At 32.5% G+C, this 19246-nt stretch overlaps 1 protein-coding gene across 1 annotated transcript; it reads left to right on the top strand.

Moving 5' to 3' along the window:
* Window positions 1-5012: 5012 nt before the first annotated feature.
* On the top strand, window positions 5013-7313 carry LOC111876434 (uncharacterized). The gene is made up of 7 exons (XM_052768132.1): window positions 5013-5168; window positions 5404-5555; window positions 5698-5828; window positions 5993-6204; window positions 6312-6518; window positions 6627-6707; window positions 6824-7313. Exons 1-7 carry the CDS (start codon window positions 5146-5148, stop codon window positions 7068-7070), a joined length of 1053 nt encoding a protein of 350 aa, XP_052624092.1. The 5' UTR covers window positions 5013-5145; the 3' UTR covers window positions 7071-7313.
* Window positions 7314-19246: the final 11933 nt, after the last annotated feature.

Here is a 19246-nt window from a genome sequence, read left to right as displayed (position 1 = left end):
AGGAGTCTGTTCCAAAATACCATGGCTAATCTCCAACGAGATGAACCCTCGCATCCGCTCATCCATCGGCTCGGTGCCAGCACCAAACCCTAAACCAGATTCTCTGTCACAAGCTCTCATCACCAGACTGAGGCTGCAACGCTAGGATCCTTACTACTGGGGCTTCCGCCCTACCCTCACGACTGTCAGAGATCCTCAAAGTAGCTGGAGCAGGTGCCCTCACTGCTCCACTCATCATCCACGGACAGTCAACCTTCTTATGGACCACCTAAATGCAATGAAAACACATCTAAATCGATCCAAAAGGGAAATCCCTACTGAAATGACCCATCTGACTACAAGTAAAACATCCCATCCTTGTCTTCCAACAGCCTCCCTCATGGGTCCTCCCATATTTGGCACAACAACTCCAGTCTTGCTGGCCTACTAAACGTGAATCCTGAGTCTTGGGCCTCTTCGCCTGGCCCACTGCAATGTGAATATGCTCTGTCTTCCTCTTCCTGAGGTGCTCCAAATCAATCTCCCGCTCTCGGGGTCTAGCAATTGTATCATTTAGGGTCTTGCACCCTGACAAGCTCAGAAACTCACTGATGTCATCCATCAACATATCATGATACCTTGCCTTTTTCATCTCCTCGTCTACAACATATTGTGGAACCAACAAATCCCTTTCCCAAAATGAGGGAGTCCTTGCTCCCAACTGTCCTTCCGTGATCTCGTCCCAAAAGTGCCTGAGTCGTTCATCCAGCAACTCCATAATCCCAGTGCAGTATGCATCCTAACGCTACTATATAATCTCCACAATCCCTTCCTTGATCGTACCAAAACTTTAAGGAGTTTGTTCCAAAAATACCACGGCTGATCTCCAACGAGATGAACCCCCGCATCCGCTCATCCATCGACTCAGTGCTAGCACCAAAGCCTGAACCAGATCCTCTATCACAATCTCTCATCACCATACTGAAAAGCAACCATACAAATATCAGATCATACTTAAAGAATCCTCATCCCACAGGCTTCCTAGATTTTATGTGAATCCCATCGATGCGATTATGGATCCTATGCTTTCACTAGTACGAGCCAAATACTACCTTCCACACATATCCATACTTTTCTCAAGAATTATCCTGAATGCTCTAAGTCACCTTTTCAAACTGGTACTCCAAGAACCCGTTGAACAGCACATCCATACCCACTAAAACACCTCTTAGGCTCTCCTATGTTCCTCTTCCTCAACCTGTCATCAGCTACTGAAGAACTCCCACTAATGTCAGCTAACTACTTTATGAATGCAATCACATGCAACACGGCTTAGATAATGATTTGAGTAAAAGACTCAATCCTACAACGGTTGGACTCAGACAAGAGCTGCACAATAGGGTCATATCTACACTTTGAGATTATTTAACCTTTGCAGCATGCAACTTAACATATTCATGAAATAATTAACTCACATTAGTATTAGTCCCACAAATCATAAAGCATGCTACATTGGGGCATCGGAAAAACTAACCAGCGCATCACCTAATCAGGCCATTCTATCCCAATCATCTGAAATCCATACTAGCATGCAGTTCTAAAAGCTCAAGAAATAAGCATACAAAGGCATCTCTCCTAACATGAAATCTTGAGCAGATCCTTAGCTCTAATCTACCATGCAATTCTCATTACATATAACATATCAACATGTACATGTATTTAGAGAATCACTTACTTGAGTCGGTCCGATTGCATGCATCACACCCCCTTTTTCTTTTAAAAAAATCTTTTAGAAATTTGTTTTCTTTCAAAAGATTATAAACAGTTTGAGTTCAGTCACACCTGAGAGTGTGCCCGAATCCCTCAAACCAAGGCTCTGATACCAACTTGTAACATCCCAAAAATCATAAGATAAAATTTTCATTTTTAATTCAACCCATAAACACCATTTATTCTTATCAACCATTCAAAAGTGTATCAGAATAAAAATAGTTATCAGAGTACAATCTCACAATCATAAAGTGCGGAAACATAGGTGGATATGCTGCTATTAAGTCGGGTCCTTCCCTTTCGAACTGGAAGTACTTGAAACCATAACCATAAAATTGTAAGCACAATACTTAACAACTTTCCCAAAATACCACATATCATACATATATGTCAGCTCGAGGCTATACCGGATCTATTTCACCCTCAGGTCCATTTCACCCCCGGGTCTATTTCAACTCATATGTCAGCTCAAGGTTGTACCAGATCTATTTCACCCCCGAGTCTATTTCAACCCATATGTCAGCTCAAGTTTGTACTGGGTCTACTTCACCCCCACATAAATATAACAAATATGCATACATGCATACAACAAGAGTCACAAAGACAACAAGCACATAACATATCCTAGTGGGCTGACATTAGTGGCTTCGACTCAGGGGTATAGTTAGGAGACTCACCTCAATCCAAAGATAACCAAATCGCACACGCTATTGCTATCAGGTTCCTCACGCTTTACACATCCAAACTATCCCTAATCAAATCAATAATTAAGGTAGTTACCTTAATCCAAGGTCCAATTCATATTCTATCATTCCAATAGGTAAAAGACCATTTTACCCTTCCCATATCTGATCCAACAAATCATGGCCCAAATCCCAAAAAGGCCCATTAAGGCACCTTGGTAATGACTTAAGGACTTTAAATAGGGTCTAAGACTCAAAATTAGGGTTTGAGTCTGGGTCGCCTACACCCAACGTACTCCTGGTATGACTAGTGTACCAGGCTGGTGATCCATGATCACTCTTGCCCAGTATGCACAGTGTACGCCCATCATACTCAGCTTAACCCAAAATCTCCATAACTTCTGCTGGCCATAACTTCTGCATCCCAAATCCATTTTCGGCGTTATTTATATGCTCGGAAAGGTAATGAGAAGCACTACACTCCTATCAACTCTCATTTGCCTTAAAACCTTATGAACTTAAATCCTTAATTCAAGAAATGCCTGAATCATCACTTTTACCTTTATACCCTTGAGCTCCAAAGCACAAACCAAAATCTTGGATTACATAATCTACATTACCTACATGCAAATGGGTCCAAACCTAACTTTCCCAAATCTCAAAGCCTTATGACAATTGATCTTCAGGTCATGGCCCCGAATTAAGAAACGACTCGAAACAGGGTATTACACCACTACCACCTCAGTTGACTCCATGCAACGAGCCTCTGGTATGTATACGTGACCCAATATCTCTTACACAACTCAAAAACTTTACCTCTTCATGCATGACCCCGTGAACAACATCTTGAACTTTTTGGACAGGTGTTTCGATACACCATGTGTATCATCTCTTTGGGCCTTCACATCTCATCATCTTCCTCATCCCAACTCACAATCTATTCAGATGCGAACTGAGGTTATCATGATTCATGGTTCTCCAACAACAAGTCACAATCTCCCATTTAAGCATCGAAGTTGAATATCATGGTGAGGCTAATTTCGTTGTCGAAAATAGTTGGTTGCATAACTTGCTACTTGAATTACATATCCCAACCAAGCACGCCATGCTCGTTTATTGTGACAATATCTATGATATCTACCTTTGTTGTAATCTGGTACATCATCAATGCACAAAGCACGTGGAGCTAAAGACTCACATTGTTAGAGAAGATGTTGCATTTGCAAAGTTCATGTTCTTCATGTCATTTCCGAGTTCCAATAATATGCTAATATCTTTACGAAGGGCATGCCACGATACATGTTTACATGATGTTGAGACAATCTAACGATCGCCGCCTATTGTTCCAACTATGTGCAGTGTTAGAGATTGTATATAATTGTATTTATTAGTTTCTATGTGTATCTACTTTTCCATATATATTTCTTTTTGTATCATCTATATACATGAAAGTCAGAAACAACAATCCCAATCGGGCAATTCAACCAAAACTATCAATGCAAACTATCACCTTCTTTGACCGTATAAATTACTTCAAAAATCTTATTCCCATTTGTACTCCCCACTTCTCATATATCTTCTGTTTGACATTTGGTACCATCGATCGAAGTCTGTTACTCTAATAATTGGAAAAGAAATTGACAAGTGGACATACAGGTATCCAAGCAAAATATGCTTTTTCTACAGCTTTTTCCTATTGGGTATCTTCAAAGCACGAATCTCCCCGACCCCACCTCGGTCAAAAGCTTTTCAGTCCCATCTTTTCCTTTGAAAAAGTCAATCTATCTATAATGCAGCATCCTGTGTCTGTCTGTTGTGCGTGTGTGCCCATCACTCCATCACTTAATGTAGGATGCCTAAACCTGGGCATGCTGATCCAGGATCTTATCTTTAATATCAATAATCCCCATGCAGTGATATACTCTGTTATCTAGCATCTTATCCCTCTTTTCATCCCTTAGTTTACTTATCCACGCAAACAGCTAAGACAAGATCTATCTATAAAAGAACAAATCCATATCCAAGACTCGTTTTAGGAGACCAATTAATGCTCGATCCCGATAGAAGTAATCATCTGATTTCAAGAATTAACAACTTTATGCATCAATAAAGTTAATCAAACTACACAAAGTAGCGTATGAGTTTATAAAACTCAAGATTTTAAGTGTGTGCATATCTCACCCAAGGGTCGAGAAGGAACCAAGTTGACAATGAATGAAGAGGGGCCGACCATGGAATAAAGTAAGAAGCAGGAATCGTAGAAATAGGACTGAGAGGACGAGAAATATTCTCAACGATGTGGAGTGGGACCATGCATGGGTTCATCAAGCATGTTCATTTTGTTCTTGGAATATGCAGTCAACCATGCATTCATTCAATAGATAGAGACCTTCGCACGTGCACACTAACGCAAAAAAGTTATCTTAAGGAATCAGTCATTCTTTTTTGCTTCTTACGTTGTATCCACTAGTTCCAATTACCTCGACTATGTTTGACCAGATTGTACTTAAGTTTCAGACTTGCTAAGCTACTCCCCCTGTATGAAAAGTTGGATCGATCCATTTTATGAAAATAGAAATAGTATATATATATGTAACTTTTTTCCCGGTTCACTGGTGCTATAAATACCTTCAACATTCTTCCATTTCTTCCTCAAACCCTCTAAACATTTCTTCTCCTGCAACTACAAGAAACAATTCTTATTCATATCAAAATGGACCCTTCAGACACTCTAAGGTAACAAGCATTATTCAATTATACTCCCTCTTTCACACACACATATCGTGTATCGTATGTCTGCATGCATGCATAAATAGTATATATCAAGATGATCATGTGCCACTTGCTTTCCATTATAATTTATAATATAATCCGCAACATCACGTGTGAGATCAGTCTGCATTTATATTCATTAATTATATAACAACATGATAAGGTAAACTTATATCTTACCATGCATTATCTTGTTCAGGAATAAGTGTGCAGCCTGCTATAGGCAGTTCAACAGATTGGAGCACCTAGTGGAACACATGAGGATCTCATATCACTCGGTTCATGAGCCCATGTGTGGAATTTGTGGAAAACACTGCAGATCGTTTGAATCTCTTCGCGAGCATCTTATAGGTATTTATATATATGTTACATGATCCTGTATATTCAGTAGAGTGTAAAATGCATCACAAGGCTCTTAACTATGTGATATAATTACATGATTTTCTTAGCATCACGTACTTACATATATACATATTAATTTCTTGATTCCCAGGACCATTGCCAAAGGCAGAATGTGAAAGGGTGTTCCGTGAGCGTGGATGTGACATTTGCTTAACCATCCTTAGCAGCCGATACGCTCTCAGGGCTCACCGTGAGACATGCCAACTATCATCTGGCAATAATGTAATAATCCTCAATCTTATTATCTGTTTAATTTCTGGATATATATATATATATATATATATATATATATATATATATATATATATATATATATATATATATATATACACATGTGTATTAATCAAGAATGCTCCTGACTGTTATTAATTAATTAATTGCTCCAGGGTCTATTACAACGATTTGCTAACATGGGCATCCAAGATGAGCTGAGAATCGATAGTGGAAAAACAAGAGCAGTTGCACTTGTCTGCAAAATGGTTGGAGGTGGTAGTGATGGTTCTTTGGATATTTGTGCAAAAGTTTGCATCATTGATGAATATGAGAACATACTATTCCGTACCTATGTCAAACCGCACCTTCCTGTTACATCCTACAGGCATACATACATCTTCTCTCACTTTCTTGTCCTATTTGTTTGAAATTTAATTTAGGACCATATAATCTTTCACATATTAATAATAGGTTCTGAAAATCCATATATAGGTATGAGACAACAGGCATTCGACCAGAATACCTGAGGGATGCAATGCCACTTAGGCAAGTCCAAAGAAAGATTCAAGATTTCCTATGCAATGGGGAACCCATATGGAAGATCCGACCAAGAGGTGGGAAAGCAAGGATTCTTGTAGGTCATGGTTTGGATCATTATCTTAAATGCTTGGAATTAGAGTACCCAGCAGTTAAAATAAGGCAAGCACACAATCTTAATAATTTTCAATTACCACGTTTTTCTCAACTTATCAATTGATCCAAGTAATTTGATGATGATTATATATGTGCACTGAATTTCCGTTACAGGGATACAGCAACCTATCCACCCTTAATGAAGACCAGCAAGCTCAGCAACTCACTTAAGTATCTCACAAAAGCATACCTCGGGTAATCTTTGGTGGACCTTGATATATATGTTTCAATTCCTTTGTTACATATAACATTTAACTAATACATAAAAGGATATTTCAAGTAAATTAACTAATGGGTCTTTTCTTACACAGCTATGATATTCAAGTTGGCATACAAGACCCTTATGAAGACTGTGTTGCAACAATGAGGCTTTACAGGAGGATGAGATCCCAGATTCATAGAAATGAGAACTATCCACTTGCAACAGATCCACAAAATAAGAATAACTTTGCTTCATGGAGACAAAATGAGCTCGAGAGGATGAGTCCTGATGAATTGTTGGCAATCTCAAGGTCCGATTACTACTGTTGGTGCTTAGATAGCAAAGATTATGTTTAAACAAAGGGAAGAAGGTCTTAAATCCAGATTGTAGTGAGTGGAGTCAATAGCTAAATTGACCTAATAAATCTACAAAATAAATTGTTATGAATAGGAATAAAACATGGAAATTTATCCATGATTCTAGTAGGTTATAGGAGCTAGGGAGATTATTCATATTACGATTTTATGAGGCACATGCTTATACCATGTATGTTGATTGATTATGAATAAATTAAATGAATTTTCACTTGCCAAAGGATATTTCCAAATATCAGCTACTTGCACATCAAGCTAGCTATAACTAATTAAATCTACAATTTATTCAAATTAATATTCACAATAGCTTAATTTAACTGTATACCATATATACGAATACACGACACGGATGAAGGTTCTTAAACCCACTAATTAACCAGTTATGATTGGCGATCAGTCATTGGTCCTTCATTAATTATCAACAAAAAATTTGAAGGCAGAAATATCAAATTAGTAAGGATGAAACCAATGCTGTGCATGAGAATGAGATTACTTGAACCACGGACACTGACCGCTATTAAATTGAAATTAATTATATCGATATTAGATCGTTAGTATTTAAAAGTAATTAAATTTATAATATGACTAATAAGTTTGTGATAATATGTTTATCACTAAGAGTTTTGAGAAATATTTATTGATGCCCATTATAAATTTTATGGGTTTTGTCACCCAGTTACTTATTTTCTCGTATAATTGTTGTTGGTCTTAGACATCCATTTATTTTTTGGGGTAAAGGTGGAGTATATATGTGTTGTGTCAAGGTGTTGCCGTTCATACCTGTTATACATGTAAGCCTTCGTGTACACGGTGTTATTGAACATATGGTCAACCAACGAAAGTTCAAATAATAAAAAACCTAAATAAACTTCAATTTATACCGACACTTACATAAAAAGAATACGTAACTAAGATTTTTTGAATCAACAAATGAAAGTTCAAATAATAAAAGGTATATTATATATGACCTGATTCGTACGTAGGAAGCTTATAAGGACCAAGATAAACATGAAAGTTAAGAAAATAAAGGATTACAAGTGACATTCTACAAAGCTCAACATGAATGGGTTAAAATGATATTTTAAAAATAGTCTCATAAAAACCATGTGCAAAGACCAAAATTTACAATAGCGAATAAAAGTCTAATGGTCCCATAAAAACCATGTGCAGGAACTAAAATTACACATCAAAGGCCAAGGGTCACATCACAAAGAAAAACAAATTGAAAATATCATTTCATCAGAAAAAAAAAATCAATATTGATTTGGTTGGTGAGTTGTCAAACACCAAGGGACATCTAAATTTGTTCGAACTAAAGTTGGTTGCTATGATAACATATACGGTATATATTAGTAAAAAGTACTATTAGCTATAGTAACATGTACAATATACAGTGTGTGTATATATATATATATATATATATATATATATATATATATATATATATATATATATATATAGAGAGAGAGAGAGAGAGAGAGAGTTAGGTTCAAATGTTTTCACTATCTATTGTATGCATGTATGATTGATTCTGAACCAATCATTTTAGTTATTTTAAGAAAGTAATTAATGCATATTAAATGTTAAAGATGTAATTAATACCCATTATATCTTCAACATGTAATATGCATTAATTACTTTTTTAAAATAACTAAAATGATTAGTCCAGAATCAATCATACATACACACAATAGATATTGAAAACAAAATAACCTAACCCTATATATATATATATATATATATATATATATATATATATATAGGCTTAGGTTATTTTGTTTTTACTAACTATTGTGTGCCATAATGCACAGATCTGGACCACCGGATGAATAGAATCAACAATTATGATCTGAGGGTCTATGATATTACAATAGGGTGACATGTATCATATAATCACACAAATTTCAGCAACAGGGTATTTCGGTCAATTAACTTATTTTAAAAAAGGAAATTTTCGGAATTTAAGAGATCATTAATTCCCTTATTTTTTAAAAATTTGAATTTTTTAAATTAATTCTAATAAAATTTTAATATTACTTTTAATAATAATCGATTTTATTCCGTCAGAATGACAAAGAGTCAACAATAAACTAGTAAATATATGTGCCGTTTTATTCTTGCAGCATATTATTTCATTCAAGATACTTTTTATAGTAAACATGCTTAAAGAATTATACAACATATAATCAAGAATAACATTTTCTAAAGAATACAAATTTTATTCTTTAAGAATCACTATTTACAATCATCCGTAAAGAAAAAGACTATAAACAATTATTACAATCATTCTAAGGATTACATTTATTCTTAAAGATTAAAAATAAAAATGGTTAAAAAAAAACATCAAAATCTAACAAAAACACTATTCTATTCCGAAAGAATATTATTGTTAAGAAACAATTTATAAATTCTGACAGAATACATTTTGTTAGAATACAATATCGTTCTCCATGTTTTCTTCATTTTCCACATTAATGGCAACCTCTTCAAAACCTAAATTCACAAGGAAAACATAATCAACTTTTAAATATTAAAAAATTTAGTGCATTAAATAGAATAAAACAATAAATTCTAATAGATTGTGATATACATTCAAATAGAATATAACTATAATTTCTACAAGCCAACATTAACAATCATCCCTAAGAATGTCATTCTATAATTTCTACAAACCAACATTAACAAAATTTAGTGCATTATTCTGAAAGAATGTAATGTTTCATTATTTAGGATGTCATTTTATAAGAATCGAGACCAATAACAAGAATGGAAACCAATTTTATTCTGACAGAATTGGTTACGGTAATTCACTGCTTAAGTTAACAAGGAATTCAATATTCTATTCTGACAAAATTAGAATTTGATATTCCATTCTAGCAGAATGATCGACATTAAGATGCATTAAAAAAACCTAACAATCTAAATAGAAAAAAGGACTATGAAATTGAAATAGCAGGATACATAAAATGCATAAACATATATACTTATCTGTTGGTTAAAAATTTGATGATTGTGTTCCAAAATCAAAATCAAAAAGCAATTAGATTTAAAATCTATTTTCATGATTGAGGTAAATAATTTCTACAATTAAGCACAAGTTACTACATCACATAAACAATCTTTTGTTTTACAGTTACAAAATACCTAGATTTCAACTATGCATTTTATCAAACATGTGGTGTGCTTCTTCAGTTTCTTCAAAAAAAAAATAGTGAGAGTCTTACCAATTCAATCATCATCTCCATCCATCAAGTATTCTTTATGATGGTAATACATAAAGGAAAAACCAAAAAACACCAAAACAATATATCGTACAGAAGGAATAAGGAATAATCGTTTGCAGGAAATGAAAAAGGTCGAATCTCTATGGAGGGCGTGCATACAGAAACTGATATTGGAAATTAGAAGAAGGAAAATTATGTTAAACAAACATCTAATTACCTAGACATCATCTAATTACCCCGGTTGTGCATTAAACCTGATGAACAGTGGTACCTCCAATTTCGATTGTGTTGCAGGCAGCCTCCAATTTGAATCCAAAATAAATTTGATTAGAGAAAGAAGCAACCTGCAGAAGTGTCTCAACTAAATCCCCTCTTTGTATGCAACTATTTGCAAAAGACCCAAAACAAATTAGAAACAACGGGAAAGAAAAATGTGGCTAGAGTCAAGGTTAACAAAGAGATACACAAATCGATTGAGACACACATATAAGATGGAAAGAAGTGCGTGAAGATGAATTCTAGAGAAAGAGAAAAAGAATCGGCTAGGGTTTTTTTCAATAGATTTTGACTTTGACATCCCATATTTAAAGGAATAATTAACAACATATTAACTATCTACCATAATTAAATATGCAAAGATTACTATAATACCCTTAAATGATTTATTTAATTATTTATTTTTTCCTAAATTCCTATTGGTGCATTCATGCATACAATAGTTGCTAGAAACATATATACACATTATATTGGTCAGACATAAATGACACATCATGGTCACTTTGAAGATCTAGATCATCTATTAGCAAATCCAAAAACCACTTTATATTCTCTTTGTCTTCAACAAAAACAACGGTCCAAAAAATAGAGGAGATTTGATTATTTTCAGATCCTTACACACAACAGAAAACAACTACCCGTAACAAATCCCATTTAAGAAGTGATCATCAAGACTAGATATCTTTCTACAACCTTCAAGCCACCCCTTTTGAACTCCATCAAAACAAACATAAAACTTACTAAACTAATTATGCACATATGGCATTGTCAATACATCAACTTTATAGTACAGGTTTTTGGGCCATGCACATGGCACTTCCCTTGACCCCAACATTTTGTCTTGCTTGAGATTAAACTCATCTTATACAAGTATGTATTTCGTACCATCAAATTTTTATTAAATCATAGTTTTGATCCTTTTTCAAATTAGCATAAATTATCATTAGACAAAACTGCAAAATTGGTCTTTGTGGTTCGGCAAAAACTGTGGATAAGGTCCAAAAAAATTTCGACTTGCATGGAAGGTCTAAAATTAAGAATTTCCTGTGATTTTGGTCCTGGAAAATTTAAAATGTCTATTTTAACCTTTTAGTCTCTTTTTTGTATTTTTTTATTTTTACTTTAATATTTTTTTAATTAAAAATAAAAAAGAACACCCCTTAACCGTATCGTTCTTCCTCATTTGACTCTCTCTATCTCTATCTTTCTCTCAATCTCTCTCTCTCTCATACACAACCTGTAACTCTAAGAATAATTTTAGAAAAGAAAATGGGTCAAGCCTTCTTTAACCTTTCTTCTGTTACAAATTCATGGGTTTAAATAAAGTTTCCTTGGGATGAAGTGGGGTGAGACCGGATCTCCGGCGAAACCAAGATGTGTGTGTGATTCGTTAGAAACCAAGATCACCAACGAACACTAGAACTCTGATGAGCATCGGAACTCCAACATCGCCCGTGTAATCGTCCCCCCCCCCCTCTCTCTCACCTGTAAAATCTTATTTAAACCTAAATCTTCTTCTTCGCTCACTCTAGCGTCCCTCTTTCTCCCTCTCTCCATTTCTCTATTGACATCTTCCTGGTTCAAGACTCATATACACTAATTAACCATATCTACATATGGGGATGAATCAATAAATTGACACCTACAAATGATGAACACCATATACTCATGCGTTTCTCTTTCTTTCTCTCTCTCTCTCTCTCCCATTGTGTTTATATATCTATCTATTTATCTATCTATCTCTATCTCTCTTTCTCTAAATTTGTGGGATGAATAACACACCTGCAAATGATGAATACACATACATAGATACACACACTAAAATTTGCAAGTTTGAATCTTAAATTTACAAGCCATAGATTTTCAATACACATGGCAATCAAGCCCAGAATTTACAAGACCCATGTTGAATTGATTCAAATTGATTCATCTAGGTTCAGTTGAACCTCTAACTTATGATTGAATGGTAAGGATTTCATGTATCTCTTATCTTCTTCTTGACCAAGACACCCATATATATTAATCAGATGAAAAGGTTCAGAATCTGTTCCATCCATAATGCATTCACATATCGAATTGATTTAAGCATGATACGAATAGGTTCGTCTAGGTTTGAATCACCGCCAGATTCAAATCGAAAAGACGGAATAACGCCAGGACCTACAATCGTGGATTTGAATCGATTTGATCATGGTTTTAGAGGATCATGTTGGACTGGTGGTGTCATTCAGTTGTGGGAGGAGTGTACGAAGGGGGAGGATCGTGATCTTATTGTTCATCAAAAACTGGGAGGAAAGAGAGAGAGAGAGAGAGAGAGAGTACAAGTGGGGGTGGGCCAGGATTCTTTTTTTCATTATTATTTACAAATTAAAAAATAAAGAAATACAAAAAAAAAGTTACAAGGGTAAAACAGTCAATTCAAGTGTTCCATGGACCAAAACCACAGAAATCTCTTACTTTTAGGACCAAAACCATAGAAATTCCTGATTTTGAACATTCTATGCAAGTCGGAAACTTTTTGGACTCTATCCATAGTTTTTGCAAAACCACAAAGACCAATTTTGCAGTTTTGTCTAATCATTATACTTAAATGAAACGTTACGCTAAAATCACCAACATGTTATAAATAGGTTTTAGGCCAGCGTCTTGGGTTTGGACAAATAATTCATATGGATTATAGGTGAGAGTTATCAACAACAATGTGATGTACGGTTCCAAGTTGTAGTCTCACTTAAAGGTGTATAAAAATTGGATTTATCTGTAATCGTATTTTTTTTAAATATGGATCAAATTTGATCAGGCTTTCTAATCTCGGATTTCAATTCTTTGGACTAGAATTTTTGAATTTTTGGAACTTTTGGTTGAAAATTATTGGATTTCTGGTCGGATTGGATTTGTCTAGTTATTTTGTATTTTTTTTTTTCAGAATTTGTATATCAATGAGAAGATTTTTTGTCGGATAAATATCCAAAAATTTTAAATCCGATAAAAATCCGAGAGTAAACATCTGATGGTCAAATATTTGCATAACCAAGTCATATAAATCATTCTGATATATCCGATTAGGATATTTCATGATTGCATTTTAAATTATCCAAATTTAATTGTTTTTTTCGGAGACAGGAAATATTTGGATCATATTTGTGCACCTCTCACTCTTCTAGTGTGGACATTTTGTTGGTTGGTTATTGAACATCTTTTTTGGTCTAAACAATCTATCTTTAAGGTTTGGGTGAGAAATGTATTATCTTTTTATACATTTTGAATTAGTCGTTAATATTAAGAGGTGTTTGGGTTTGCTTTTTAACTCCAAAAGTGTTTTTGAATAAAATTCTTTATTGACTTATGGTGGTTGCAAAATAAGTTTTAAAAAAAATATATTTGGATTAGTTTTTATGAAAGCCAAAAAAGTCAATAAGTTAAAATGTTTGGCTTAAAATCTTTTTCTAAAGCTATTTAAAAAGGAGTGTTAACATAATTTTCAAAATCTCCTTTTTGAAGGTAAACTATTTTAAAAAATACTTCTCTGTCAAACACTTTTTTTTTATTTATTGGCTTTTCAAAAAACCAATAAGTTGTTTTTAAAAAGCAATCCGAAACACCCTCTAATTCCTTCCATTGTATTGAACGAGTTTTGTTTATTTTACCATCATTAAACACTTCAAAGATCAAACACAACGTAGGCTTAAAAATGTGGAACATACAGTATATATAAGGCTTTAATATATGGTTGTTATGTACCTAATATTAGGTATAGAACCATCAAAAACTACATAATTTTAACAAAATTCAATCAAATATATCTACCATATTTATTGTATCCTCTATTAGGGCTTATGTTAGGCTTTGTATATACTTTTTATGAAGTTTTATAAGTTTAATTTTGCACCACAACCCGTGTATAAGAATATTTTACCAACTACATGTAGATCGGTATATTGAAATTTATTACAAAAAACTATAGTTAAAGATTGAAATTGTTCATTAAAAAACCCGATAAACCTCTTCCCATAACCCATAAAAAAAACAATGCAAATATATACATAAGGTAGGTGTCAGAGGAATTTATGAAGTTTCTACTAGAAGTATAATAAAAAATACATTCGAAATACATAGATGTTGGGGGATGAATTATGAGTTCAAAAACAATAGGAAAAAGCTATCAGTGAAAGAAAAATGTGTTTTTTAATCAAAATGAAGTCATTTGAGATGGTTCTATACCTAATATTACATACATGACAACCACATATTCACTTTTCCCATATATATATATATATATATATATATATATATATATATATATATATATATATATATATATATATATATATATAGAGAGAGAGAGAGAGAGAGAGAGAGTTAGGTTCAAATGTTTTTGACAACTATTGTGTGCATTAATGCACCAATCACAAATTAGCAAAAAATTAAATAATTAATAAATTGTTTGAGGGTATAATAGTAATCTATGCCATATTTAATTACAGAAAATATTCAAAACATTTAATATCACTTTAAATTAGGAAAATCAATTTTGAAACCCTACAAAATCATCGGCCGACATCACAATTGTTCAGCATCATCGGCATCTACAGCTTCTTCGTCTTCCCTAGTCACAGCCGGTGCTCATGCTTTTATGAATATGTCCGCACTTGCCTCCGTACACCGACACCACAACCTTCAGACAAAGATAAGTTGATCTGTTGCAAAATTCTAGACATGTATCTTTTTGAACTTTGTTTCTGTTTTTTAATTTACTCCATCTTTTGAGAATAATATGTTTATTGATTTCCGATTATGCACTCTGAGGTCTTCAAATTTAATTTGTGATTCTAAATCAAAATGCGTTTTTGAATTTTGATTATGGGGCAATTCAGAACATCCATCATTATAAAAAAAAAACTAAGAAACAGATTTTTGTTTAGTGCCTACCAACTGTTTGTTAAAAATCCTAAGAGACAAGATTTTTGTTTTTCATGTTTTTCACAGGTTTCAATATTGGCCAAGGGATAAGCTGTCATTATTGAGAATTTAAAGAAAGTTTCATGATGCATACCAACTGCTCGATAAAATGCTTAAATCAGGTTTCTGGATTTTCTATCCAATCTTTTTATATAAGTTCAACTATTTTTTTGACAAATATAAATGGGTTCTTCATAAAGGTTTTTGTTGTAAGTAAGGTGTTTAACAAAACTCTTGAATCAACTTTGTTTCAATTGTATTATAAATTGTATTGTAGCACCATGGAAGTATCAAATCTGTTATTTTTTTTTATTCATTTGATTGTTAATAAATTGGGAGGATAAAAATCTGTTAATTTTTTTTTATTCATGTCTTCCAATTATGGTTTTAATTAATTATTTATATGTTGGTAATAAATTCTGCTAGAATTTTACTGTTTTATTTTGATAAAATTTTAATATTTATATGTTGATAATGTATTCTAATAGAATTTTACTGTTGCATTCTAACAGAATTTGTGATATAAATGGCTTGAAGAACTGATGGGAAAGGTTTGAAGAATGAATTAAAGAATGAACACGCTCAGTGTTTAACAATGTTGTTATTTTTTAAGAATCACGCTTGTTATTCTTTCAGAATGTTGTTATTATTCAAAGAATCACAATTATTTATTTGGTATATTATTAGTTCAAGAATCTATTTTGTGTATTCTTTTCAAAATGTATTTAGTAGTTTATGATTGGCATTATGTTATTCTGACAGAATATGTTAGAATGTAGTTATTTTTCAACCTCGGATTCCAGAACTTTGTTATTATCCAATAATATTCTAATAGAATAAAATTCTCAAAGAGCATCATTCTAAATAAAAAAATATTCTGACAGAATAAATCGGTTATTTTTACAAATTATGTTAGAATTAAAATTGAATTAATTAAAAAAATCATATTTTTAAAATTATGAGAATTAAGTATCCATAAATATCCGAAAATTTCCTTTTATAATTGTAGTTAATTGTCCAAAATACCCTTTTGATAAAATTTGTGTGATTATATGGTACATGTTATCCCATTGTAATATCATACACTCTCAAATCATGTCTATTGATGAATTTCATCCGTTGGTCCAGATTTGTGCATTTTGGCACACAATAGTTAGTAAAAAAAAATAACCTAAGCCTATATATATATATATATATATATATATATATATAGACTTAGGTTATTTTATTTTTACTAACTATTTTGTGCCAGAATTCACAAATCTGGACCAGCGGATGGAATAGAATCAAAGGTCATGATCTGAGGGTCTATGATATTACAATAGGTAACAGGTACCGTATAATCACATAAATTTCAGCATAAGGGCATTTTAGTCAATTGACCTATATTAAAAAAAATGGATTTTAAGGGATAATTATATCTCTTATTTTTAAAATTTAGATTTTTTAAATTAATTCAAATTTAATTCTAATATAGTTTTTAATAAAAACCGATTGTATTTTGTCAGAATGAGAATATCAACCATAAACTAGTAAATTTATTTTCGATTTTATTCTTGCAGAATATGGTTATATTCAAGATAGTTTTTTTTATAATTAACATGCTTAAATAATTGTACAACATACTATCAATAATAACATTTTCTAAAGAATACAGATTTTATTCTTTAAGAATCACTAATTACATTAATTCGTAAAGAATAAGACTATAAACAATTACTACTTTCATTCTGAAAAAAATGACTAGTAACGGTTCTAGAATTACATTTATTCTTAAAGATTAAAACTAAAAATGGTTAAGGAAAAAAAAAGGGGGGGGGGGGGGGGGTGGAAGAACATCAAAATATAACAAAAACACTAATCCATTCTGAAAGAATACATTCTGATAGAATACAGTCTCGTTCTTCATATTTTCTTCATTTTCCACATCAGTGGCAGCTTCTTCAAAACCAAAATACACAAAGAAAACATAATCAACTTTCAAATATTAAAAAATCCAATGCAATCCTCAAATCACTAGATAAGAAAATAAAAGTGTATGAAGAAGTGTGAACTTTTTCAACCAGTTTGATAGAATGTAATTCTCGAATCACCAATTTTTAATCGAAAAAAGACTCCAAAAACATAAAACACACCAAATTAAAGAACTAAAATTTATCAAAATAATAATAATAAATGGAAAACAAAGATTCTATAAGAAAACATATACTTTATTCTATCAGAATATTATTTAGAGTCTAATAGCTATCAAGAAACATGTTTATTCTGCAAGAATGATACTGTAAAATTTCTCCAATAATGGTTTTAAATATACTTAAAGAATTTGTATTATCAAGAGTATGAAATAACTAATAGAGAAATATAAAGACCTCATTAGGCCAAAACCAGATCAACTTAACAAAACTATATATTCTAATTTTAAAATAGGTATAGATACTTATCAATGGACATCATGTGCAAATGAATGGATGAAATATTTGATTCAAGCATTTTAACAAACAGTTGGCGGGCAAAAATCAGATGCATTCAGAATCTGGAGCTAGATTATAAGTTATATGTAAAGCCAAAATTTTGCTCTACTAGAATATCTCCAGGAGGACCAATTTTGGATCTGAATCAAACTATATTTGATCTGATTTGAGAGAAGGATAGTTGTGTGTCTCATGAACCAGAACAAAAAATCCTAAAGACTAATATAGACCAATAAAGCTCAAACCTTGAAGTGAAGTTGTGCAGGTGTGGGGATTCACAGGAGCAATACCAAAGCAGGGTCTCGATGAATGTAATTGTGCAGGCTTCACAGGTTGTAGCCGTTGATGGTGTCAATGGAGTATGTTTTGGTGTTTCATAGAGATGCAACGGTGGTGCTCGGATTTCTAGGGTCGATTTCTGATGGAAAAGAGGAACAGAGGTATCGATGATCGGAAGAAGTCGTCGTATTCTTTAGGGTTAGGGATGTTGGTTTTATAGGGTTTAACTAATTAAGGAGAGATTAATTGAATTATCTTTTACCATAATTAGATATACTAAGTTTACCATTATACCATTTTTTAAATTTTTTTAATGATTTATTATTTTTTGAATTCTCATTGGTGCATACATGCAAACTATAGTTGCTAGAAATATTTGAACCTCTCTCTTTCTCTCTCTCTCTCTCTCTCTCTCTCTATATATATATATATATATATATATATATATATATATATATAGAGAGAGAGAGAGAGAGAGAGAGAAAGGTTCAAATGTTTCTAACAACTATAGTTTGCATGTATGCACCAATGAGAATTCAAAAAATAATAAATCATTAAATATTTAAACCTCTCTCTCTCTCTCTCTCTCTATATATATATATATATATATATATATATATATATATATATATATATATATATATATATATATACCTTTACTATATTATTAAGTATATTGGACAATTCTTGAATTTTAAGAGGTATAAAATATAAAACTTGATGTACAAATAAGTGAAGCATAGACAAACAAGTAATACTTACCAAAAATCGAATACAAGGTTATTATGGAATGTTGAAATAACCACTAATTCTTACCAAACTTGGATACAATGTTGAGTGTTATTATTATAGCCTTAAATGCATACTAACCAAAACTAATAAACATGTGAATATCTTAATTTAATGTCAAGTGGAAACGTATATTGGATGCTAATCTCATATTATTAGC

This window comes from Lactuca sativa, chromosome 2 (genome assembly GCF_002870075.4).
Source record: "Lactuca sativa cultivar Salinas chromosome 2, Lsat_Salinas_v11, whole genome shotgun sequence".
Classification (NCBI taxonomy): Eukaryota; Viridiplantae; Streptophyta; class Magnoliopsida; order Asterales; family Asteraceae; genus Lactuca; species Lactuca sativa.
This window is presented reverse-complemented; position numbering and strand designations above follow the sequence as displayed.